Source organism: Patagioenas fasciata, chromosome 1 (genome assembly GCF_037038585.1).
Source record: "Patagioenas fasciata isolate bPatFas1 chromosome 1, bPatFas1.hap1, whole genome shotgun sequence".
NCBI lineage: Eukaryota > Metazoa > Chordata > Aves > Columbiformes > Columbidae > Patagioenas > Patagioenas fasciata.
Window position 1 is genome coordinate 145977946 of NC_092520.1, and position 10828 is coordinate 145988773.

The window sequence follows — 10828 nt, forward strand, 5'->3', positions numbered from 1 at the left end:
GGACTACTTGGTTAGGGAGACTTACAGCAGGACCAGCTGTAAGAATGACAAGCGGACACAACAGAGTAGGTATTTTTTTGGAAGGAGAGGAGGATAGAAGAGAAAAAGATCAAGGAAACTGAGACAGAAATGGGCTGAGGATGCCCTGAGTAGGGAACAGAAATGACTGAGATGGTGACATTTTGAGTACAAAGGTGATGAGCTTGGAGGGAGGAGAAAGAGAATCCAGAAGAGAATTATTTGAAAAATGTAGAAGTCTAGTTAAGAGCTTATGCTTAAACATCCATTGCAGACCAGTTTATTCTACCAGTTTCCAGATACAGACAAACCTCGGGTGTTAAAAGGAATCTTAACTGATTTATGTATTTTCCAAATAATGCTGTGCCTTGGGATTTTTTTCTCATTGTCTTCCATTACTGCTGTTATTTTTTCTGCTGTTACCAAAATGTGGTTAGACAACCAAGTATTAATCTGTAGAAGTGTATTCTGCTTGGTTGCAATGTAAGCCTTGCTAGTTTGACATTTTGAAGTACATTGTGCAATTTCTGCTCAAAATTAAACCTCAAAACAGACTTTAAAATGGTGTTCAGCGTGTGAAAATTTAATTTCAATTTATCCTTGACATTCTACCTGGGCAGGACTGGTGTCTGCTTCTCCCCCTGCTAAATCTGCCTTAGAGCTATAGAACTCGCTGCTGGCTTTTTGTGCTGTGGTCAGAGGGGAAAGACAACCCACCCACTAAATTGTTTCAGGAGCTGCTAGAGGTGATGTGTTTCTAGCTCGGAATTCTCTGCCTGACCTGTCTGTCTGTCTGATTCTTCCTCTCTCTCCAAAACTCAAACTGTTATAGCATAAGAGAGTTGCTACATTTGTGAAGCTGAACACTTTCCACAAATTAGGACACGGTGCAATTGTGCAGAGTCAGTGCAAGCCAGAGTAAGGGAGATTCATAAGGAAACATTAACTGTTCTAAATTATGCAAAATGGGTGTTTTCCCAACTTTCTTCCAGTAAATCTCTCAGGTTGGTCTCACTGCCTTCATACGTGCATTTTAAAATGAAACAGTTTTCATTCCCGACTTCCAGAATTTTTATCAAGTTTTCAGTAGAAATCTCATCTGCTCTTGACATATGTGCTTCTCATACCAAGTAATATCATGGTATAATTCTGTGGCTTATCTACTACAGCTGCATTTCCCACTACAAGCTTTAAATAACCAAGATGATAAGGGTGTTGCTGATTTGTGCGAATTTGGTGCACAGCCAATGATTTGAAATGACAAGGGATGCGGTTTCCACTTACTGATTCATTCTTTCTTGCTATCCTGGCCGAAGACACCAAAAATGCAAAGAGAGAAGAAAGTCAGTAATGTCTTTAATGTGTTTCCAAAGGGAAACCTTCTCAACCAGTTTACAGCTGAAAGCTAGATCTGCAATATATTAACATCAGTATTTGAATAAATAGAGCTATAAATATATGCTGCAGACAACATCAAAACTATCTCAATTCCAACATATCTGTGCTTCCCAGTTAAACTGAAAGGTTTCCATTAGGAAATGAAGTGAGCAAGTGAAATGAAATAAACTTTAAGCAGATGAGAGTTTGTGAATAAACTGTGGTTTAAAGTGCCTCTTGAAGAAATTTTCCTAAGAGGAGAAGCAGCGGAGTTCATGGGATTGCTTTCCTGATCCATGAGTTACTTGAATGGGCACAGATATACAGCTCTCCCAAACTGGGAGCAGTTCTCTCTAAGTTTGAGCCAGCTAGGGCTTTGTTGAAGTATAATTGTAGTAAATGGCCATGCTGCTAACACAGACGAAGGGAACTCCTCATGCCCTGCTAAGACAGACACAAGCTCTTTCAAGAGCTGGCCAGACAGCAGCTTCTTCCCAGTAGCCCATCTCAAACTTTATTGCTGCTCTCCTGCCAGGAGTAATCACCTTTACAAAACTTTAGTAAAACTGCTCTGGCGAGCCCTCCCTGCCAGGCACAACTACATGGGAAAGTTTAAATAGGAGATTTTTGCTAATGCTTGCCATTGTGAGAGAACATGCTGCAAAGGATAAGATTTCCATACCACAACCCTTGAGATGACCATGAGATAACCACATCATTGCAGTGTGGCTACGTGAAACAGAAGAGATGGCAGCTCTGGCTGTTCAGAGGCAAGATGAGTTTCAGGAGAACTAGTCTTCAGCCATTAAACTTGCAGTGCATGGGGTGCAAAAATTAACAATGAACTTGCACTAGAACTAGATTGTACTATTTTAAAAGTCGTCGTTGTCCCAAATTAGCAGGTAAGTGGCTAACAAGTCTCCTCTAGTTGCTGCAGCTTAGAACAAGTACAGCAAAAATCCCTACTTGAAGTGCAGTAATGAGCCCACTGCACAGACATAAGAGGACTTTCTGAATATTATGATTGGAATCTACTTATCTAAGGATGATCTGGATGTTTCTTCCGACTTGCAAATTCTCATCTGATTGTCCATTTGTAACATAAGCTTAAACAGTAGACTATAACATGAGCACAGATTGATGTCGTAACTCTCAAATTCATGTTTAAAAAAGTAAAAAAAGCCCACATATTCTTCTTTATTGAGCTCACTGGTGCTCAGGAATAGGAGCACCATCTGTTTATAAGTCCCTAGCATGGGAGTTTTCTATTCAACTACTGCAATTCTATTAAGCCTCTGCAATATGCAAATGCCCCAGATATGCACATGTAGATGCCACTTCTGTGGCACAGTGCCATTGCAAGAGCTCAGAATCAGGCCCAATGTATTTTTATGCCTTAACATACAAAAAGTATGAAAGATTACCACCCTATCATTAGTTTTCAAGTTAAGAATGCAAGACAATTTGGTGATTTAGTGCATCCAGAGCTCCTCTGAAAAAAAGGCTGAGGTAGTTGTTGTGGGTCAGATGTGGTTTGAATGGATATAATGAAGTCTTTCTAGAAGCAGCCCCCTATGTGTGTAAGCAACTTGCCCATGACTCAGACTAGTAATGACATTAGCCCTTCTGAAAATTTAGTTAGAAATTAGAAATGTCATTTTTGTTTTATGCTAGTGTATCAAGATATGTTAACACTTATCAGTTTCTTCAACATGAACTGCAGGTGAAAGCAGACCTGCAGTTTCTTGGTTTGAGGCATTTGAGGCTACAACTGCCCTCTTTTCCTCCATTACATTTTGGCATTTTATTAAGGAAGTTTATGTCTGCTGCTATTAAGTCTAGAGTCAAATTGTGTTTCAAATAAGCAATAGATGGAGTCATCAGTTTTAATGCCAGAAGGGACCATGAGATGACCTTTTCCAGACCGCACTGACATAGTTCACAAAAGCGTAGGATAAATGTGCTAAGCACTGTAACTTGGGCTTTACCGCAGCACGTTGGTATCGTGCCCAACTCAACTGAAATAAAGTGCCTGATATTAAGTAAAATGTCTGTTCACTTACAGAGCAATATGTCATGTCCACATTCAAAAGGAACCCGCTGGAACAGGCCTTCCGAACACCCAATGCTCACTTGACATCCAACTACTTGATAAACCAGTACTGGATAACTGTCAGTCACAAGGCACCAGCCATACTCTATGACCTGTACATGAGGCTCACGGGGAGAAAGCCCAGGTAAGAAACCACACACCTTCAGCCTCCCACACACCTGCCACTGTTATGGAGAGCAGATCTCTAACAAGTTCTGTGAACTGGCTGCCTTTAGCTGTTTGCAGGAAGATCCCTGGCTGATGTAATGCTTTGATTTCTCTCAGATGTTTTGCTACAGAGGGAAATTGTTCCATAAAAAGACTTCCAGTTATCCAGGGAGCAAAAATTACCCTAGAAATAAAGGCAAACTGAATATGAGGAAAAATAGGCTGGAATCTCAAAGTTCTGTTGAAACAGGCAACAATAAGATTTTGGCATTGCTGTTACAACTGACATTTCATAAAGTTGATAGCATAGGTAGCCAATGGACATTGGTTGCAATACTGTACTTAAATTTCAAAGAGCTCAGCATGAACTCAAGCTGAGAAAGATCTCTTCATCTGAACTTTAAGATCTGTGATGTGAGCAAACAGTGCAGCGATGAACTTGTAAGTTCAGAGTACTTTTTTTTATTTTTTATTTTAAAATATAATTCCCCTTTTCTTTTTACACGCTATTTAAGCTCATCGAGGTACCACCGCAATGTGGTAGAAAGCAAAGTCGCAGTTCATTCTTTCTTTTTTTCACAGCTACCTAAATATCAGGCCTTTATGCTCCAAGGGCAGTAAACCACATTCAAATTTAAAAAGTTGAATGTGTCACTGAACCTGCATTAATGTTTCCCTTTAGTTGTTCCCTCTGCTGTAAACAGAGGACCTAGGCTTAACTGTCTTCCCACCTGTCACTCCCATCTTTTGAAGTACAAACCATCTTCATGGCAGTTTCTTGAATTCTTTCCGTGACCTTATGCCACATTTGCCAGCAGAAAGGAGAAACTTCTTTGCCAGGACCAAGAATCAGGCTTCAGTTCTCTACTGTATCCATACTCAACTCATCATAAGGTGATGGATTATTATATGCAATAGGTTATCTGGGAGCTGCCTATGGTTTCACAAGTCTGCCCTTTATTCAGGGCCAGTCTACAACCTTTGCTAATTTGAACTGCAGGATACTTGGTGGGAACTCAGTTGTAGTTCCTCCTGTAGTTATCACGCACTGTACCCCATCTACCAAAGGGTAGGTTCAAAAGTCACCTCCTTCAGCTTTAGACTTATATATACTGCCTCCCCTGAGAAGCTTACTTTAAGTGTTAGCTCATTTCATGTGAATTGCCAGGTATCTAGCAAAACGGCCCTAAACAGCTGTTATTGCTGCACATCCATCTATGACTTTGAAAATAATGTGGTTTATATCATTACTAGTCTCTTGGGATAATCTGTCGCACCTGAGAATCTGTTCATGCAAGGCTCACTCTGGGAGAAAATAAAGAAATCATTGCTGTAAACAGTTTTCTAGAAGACAAGATGCATTTCTGAAGTGTAACTAATACAGCTACCAGTAACAGCTAATACTTCATTTTTTTCCTCTCAGTTCCTCCACAGCGGAGAATGAGATTTTCTATAAGAAGTCTTTGCTATAGTTTCTCAGAGGCTGGAGAAAAGCATGTTTCTACTTGGTTGATGTTTTTTCAGTGGACCATTCCTTCATCCAAATTAATAAATATTTTGAATGTGGTCACAACATTTGAGCTCAATCAGTCAGCATGAAACACAGTTTCCATACATACCTCTTTAGATGATTCATTTCTCTTTCTGACCCTCACTTTTAGGCACTCAGGTATGTTGCTTTGGCTAGACCTACAATCAGCTTATTCTGCCCACATTACCATGAGGCCACATGAATAGCCTATGTTCAAAACATGAGCAGAGACATATAGTTGATTCTTTTATACTTTTTTATTCATAGATTCCATTAACTTTAAGCACTTTAAAGATATTGCTGGCTTTCAGGGAGTCAGTTTGAGGGGCTACTTCAGATCTTTGCAATCTAGCCGTATACTGTTTCCCAAGTTCCCAAAAGGTATTAAAATATTCACAAAGCTTTGGCCAAGTGTACTTGCCTACACATGCACAATCAAAAAGATTAATCTAAGGTAATTTTACAGTAGTTTAGATAAACTGCATTCAATCAATGCGCACATAATTATTCAGAACAAAGGTTCCCTTAATCTGATGGTGTGCTTTTCTTCTAGAATGAAAGCCACTTTAATTCTGAGTAGGAGTGTCTATGTAAGGTTTTAGTGCTCTTTCAATTCACTTTGCGTAAGCTGTGCAGTTCTCCTCTGAATTGATGTACTCATTGTGTCTTTTTCTGCTGTGCTTAGTGCTTATCGTTGTGGCAGTCACATCTGCATGGGGAGAGGCCAGCCTGGCACCATTCTTCCCCAGACTGCCGCTTTTTATTTGTCACAGCAACTGTGTTACCCTCCGGGCAGTTAAAAATTTCTTATGAAAACAGCTCTGTTTTCCACAGAAATCAGCCTTTCTCTTGCCCTCATCCAGTCTGAGAGAACATGGTGTTCTCTCAAAATTCACCAAGTACTGCACATCACACTTTAAAACAACCACCTCCCAGAGGCCTTTTGTACTCATGACCACTGGGACAACTGTAAAATAATCCTGCAGGGTAGGACAGCATTACTGTCATCATCCCCTTTTATATAAAAAATGAATAATACAAAAAGGCCAAAACACATGAGAGACCAGAACCTACATCTCCAAAGTCCCAGTTAAGCAGCTGTGCTCCTGCAGTGGTTTTCGTCTTTATCGGGGCAATCACACTCCAGGAAGACATTCAAACAGTTCCCCACCACCACCTCCCCACCCCAAAAAAAAAAAAAAAAAGCTGCTTATGCACTTGGGTGATTTTCAGGGTCATCTACCAGGAGTGCATGCTCTCTGACCCTTCCTGTATAAGGAAGGACACAAAAAATGCTCCAAACTGCCAATATATTATGCAAGGAGAGGAATGGCGGCTTTTAAGAAAAATTTTTTTGTTTCTAGTTTAGGGGGAGAGAGATTAAAGAAGCCTAAAGACATGAAAAGCATGCCACTGAGCTGAGTGGTGTGCTTGATACTCTAGAGGAAAGGGATGCCATCCAGAAGGACCTTGACAGGCTTGAGAGATTGGCCCATGTAAACGTCATGAAGTTCAACAAGGCCAAGTATAAGGTTCTGCACATGGGTCAGGGCAATTTCAAATATCTATACAGGCTACACAGAGAATGGATTGAGAGCAGCCCTGAGGAGAAGAACTTGGGGGTGTACTGGTGGACTGAAAATTGAGTATGACCTGGCAATGTGCACTTGCAGCCCAGAAAGCCAACTGTATTCTGGGCTGCATAAAAAGAAGTGTGACCAGGAGATCAAGGAAGGTGATTCTCTCCCGCTACTCTGCTCTGGTATGGCCCCATCTGGAGTACTGCATCAAGATCTACAGCCCCCAACATAAGAAAGATATGGACTTGTTGGAGTGAGTCCAGAGGAGGACCAGGAAGATGATCAGAAGGCTGGAACACCTCTCCTGTGAGGACAGGCTGAGCGAGTTGGGGTTGTTTAGCCTGGAGAAGTCTCCAGGGAGACCTTATAGGGTCCTTCCAGCACTTAAATGGGGCCTATAGAAAAGATGGGGAGGGAGTCTTTATCAGGGAACATAGTTGATATAAAAAAACCGGTAACAGTTTTAAACTGAAAGAAAGTAGATTTAGGCTAGATATTGGAAATAAATTATTCACTATAAGGGTGGTTAGGCACTGGAACAGGTTTCCCAAAGAAGTTGTGGATGTCACATCGTTGAAAACATTCAAGGCCAGACTGGATGATGCTTTAAGCAACCTGATCTAGTGGAAGTTGTCCTTGCCCATAGGGATGGACTTGGAGCTACTTGATCTTTAAGATCCCTTCCAACCCAAACAAATCTATGATTCTGTCTGAAAACTGAAGTTGAGCAACTGACTTCAAAGCTTGTTTATGCTGCAGATGCAGTCACCTCTGTACTGGAGCCAACTCCAAAAATCAGAGTTTTGCTTCAGAAGCCAGCTCACGCTTGAGACCAGAAAAGTGATAGAAAGATAAGTATCCACCTTGGGTGGCAAGGACTATACCTTTGTGGTTTTACAATCTCCTGTGCAGACTTCATATCAGTTCAGATGGACTCTTCCCCTCACACATGGTACATGATGTAGAGATGGCCTCCGACCCTTGTTTAGTTCAGGCCAGTAAGTTAGGTATGAGTCCTGCCCTGGGAAATGCATGTTTGCACCCAACATTCCAGCCAACAGTAAAAGCTGGGGAGCTGTAGGCTCAAGTCTCAGCTGGAGCAGTTTGACTTGCAAGTGCTCGGCCTGGTGAGCAGAAGTGCAGTGCTCATCAGGATATGCAATGCCTATTCATCTGGATTGGTGAAAACACCTACAGAGCAAACTGACAGCTTTTGCATAAGGTCAAACTTTCTATCCACCTCTGACACTCCTCCTCTTTTTCAGAATGATGAAGATCATCAATCGACTTCACAAGTCAATGATGCTCCTGCAGTACTTCTCCACCCAGTCCTGGGACTGGTCTTCAGATAATATGAATATGTTAATGAGTCACCTTAACACAGAAGACAAAAAGGTAAGCATGTCTTAAATATGGATTGCTAAATGCCAGTTCTGTTCATCTGCAGCAATTGTTTTTAGTGTACTGCTAAGCTTATGAGTGACATCTACCTAGATGACTGGAACTGACTTTAGCTTGAAATAATGTATTTCCTCCTTATTTTATTAACTTATCAGAAACCTGTTTATTACAGGAGAATGTTTTCTCTTAAGGTGTATTGCTTTTTCTACTGAGACAGGTCAATCACCGCAGTCTTTTGAGTTAACATGGCCCCTCTCTGCCTTGTGCTGTCAGTTTTCTATTTGGCCTGTAAACAATCTGGATTTGTTTCCACAGACAAAACGGATTGTACAAAGGAAACATAACTTTATATTCCCAGTGACCCAGCTGTACTCAGCCCTTTGAGTTGGAGAAGTTAAAGGCATCCTATGTAACAGTGGCCATTTTACTAACTACCCTGTGGTTGGCTACGTAGACTGGAATACTCAGTGGATAGGAAAGCTAAGGGCATTCCTTTTTTGATGGACACATGACATTTCTCTTTCTAAAAAGAAAAGGTCAGTTCCAGTTTTCACACCACAACTCTGGTCCCCAAGAATTTCAGGCATCCCCTTTCATGGTATGATGTGACTATGTTAACTAATGTGCTGTACAGGGGCCCCAGAAAGACAGCATCAATGGTAATGCAAAGATATGTGCTTTGGGGAGTTTCATGGTAATTAATTAATCACTAAAAACTATGAAGTATTCCCACTATCTTTTCATTCTAATTTTCTAAGTGTTTCGCTCTTGGAAAACCAGGAACCTCCTTTACAACATCTCTTTCTCCCTCATCTCTTCTGGCAGTTGGTAGCTTTTGTTGGGAGATCTAGATGGGAAATACTTGAATGATTTTGGCATTTTCATCCACATTGGTTTTAATGGGCACTGCACAGGGAAAACTTACTTAATATATAGAGTCTTACCCTGAACAACATGAAAAAAGTTCCTGTTAGATTTAAGTCCCCAGAGAATGTGGGGACTTTGCAGTATGTCAGGTTCTGCTGTAGTCTTTATAGGTTTGAAATAGTACTCCTTAAGAATGGGATTGTAACTGAAAGACTGAAGGAATACAAAGAGTATTTCTGTGATAAACTTGAACACACCTTGGGTCAGTAACTTCTTGAAAAGAGATACTTAGGCATTCACATCAAACTAGTCTCACTCACATCATTAAATTCTTGCACAGACTCTGAGTAGTAGAATCAAGAGTTTTCTCCCCTAATCTGCAGAGGGAGAGTATGCAGCAAATTCTGACTTCTAAGGGTAGTGACACTGCTATGACTACAGGAGAGAGAACATAAATGGTAGGATAGGAGTTAGTTCTCAGGCAGATAAACAAGAAATAAACATCGAGGACTCAGTGCAAGCTGGGCAGAATTTCAAGCTTACCAAGCTGCTTATGAGAACTCTGTGAGATGCACCACATCCCGTGTTGCCACTGCTGCATTGTGAGCAGCATTCAAGTTATTAATAGACAGTTTACAGCACACATTTCTGTATGTATCTGACAGATACACCATGATCTGTGCAGTAGCTAATCCCCTGTATTTGAAAGTTAGCTAACACCTCTCTGCTCAGCTGTTGCTGGTCTGATACCAAAGCTCTTGCACCAAAGCACCAAAGAAGTGAAAGGAAGATACTTTTCTGAGTATCTTCCCTTGTAAGACCCTGTAAATAAGAAATGCCATTCACTTCACTCCTTTGTTTAAACAAAAATATTCTCTACAAAAAAGAACCTCTTCCTCTTTACAAATCTTTTCTTTGCTCTCAGAGCTTGCTAACAATTTTTCCAATAATACCATTTGAATTTTTCAGGGGTAATTAACTCTACGATTAGATTTTGTTGACGCCAAAGAGCAAAGTAACCTATTTCTTGGACTTTTGTCAGTCTAGATGCTGAAAGAGAATGCAGCACAACACAGAGCAATACTGATGCAGAGGCAGCAGTTGACTTAATGTCCAATTAATTTATTTGCACGTAACTTTAGTGACACATTAAAAACTGCATGGAGGTTTTTGGATTAATCCTTTTATCTGAGTGGAATGTCACTTTTCTTCCACAATTTTGTGTATGTGTGTATAGCATATGTGTGTATAGATACATGTGTTTATGCGCAAATGGCCACCTGAAGGACAAGTTTATCTGCCAGTTAGCACTAAATTTCTGCTTGGTTTTCCCACATTCCCAGCTGGGTAAGACACTAATTGACAGCTGTAAAATATAGTTTGTTAGTGCCACTGTGTTCTTAGAAACTTGATGGCTTTAAAAACTTCAGAGAGGGGGTCTTGTCAGGAATGGAGGTCAGCAAAGAATTGATGCTTAAAGTAAACTTGTTTTGAACTCTGGTGTTTAACTTCTGCTCTTTGTCTTTAAATCCCAGTTATACAACTTCGATGTTCGTCAGCTGCACTGGTCAGAATACATTGAAAGCTATTGCCTAGGTGCTAAGAAGTACCTGCTAAATGAGGACATGTCTGGCATTCCAGCAGCAAGGCAGCACTTACGAAAGTAAGTCATATCCAGTGACAAGGACAAGAGCTCCTGGCTACTTTGAATGGCTTTTGAGGAAAATTGTTCTATTTACATTGCCATAACTGTTGTTGAATAATATGGAAATAAACAGAGCATAGCTTATTTCT

The 10828-nt window shown here is 40.6% G+C and overlaps 1 protein-coding gene across 4 annotated transcripts in view; it reads left to right on the forward strand.

Moving 5' to 3' along the window:
• FAR2 (fatty acyl-CoA reductase 2) overlaps positions 1 to 10828 on the forward strand; it is a 150297-nt gene that overhangs the window by 134027 nt on the left and 5442 nt on the right. For all 4 annotated transcript variants that reach the window (XM_065848321.2, XM_065848328.2, XM_071816951.1 and 1 more), the window contains exons 9-11: positions 3461 to 3632; positions 8032 to 8161; positions 10570 to 10697. In XM_065848321.2, coding sequence (XP_065704393.1) covers positions 3461 to 3632; positions 8032 to 8161; positions 10570 to 10697 — 430 coding nt within the window. The remainder of the gene's footprint in view (positions 1 to 3460; positions 3633 to 8031; positions 8162 to 10569; positions 10698 to 10828) is intronic.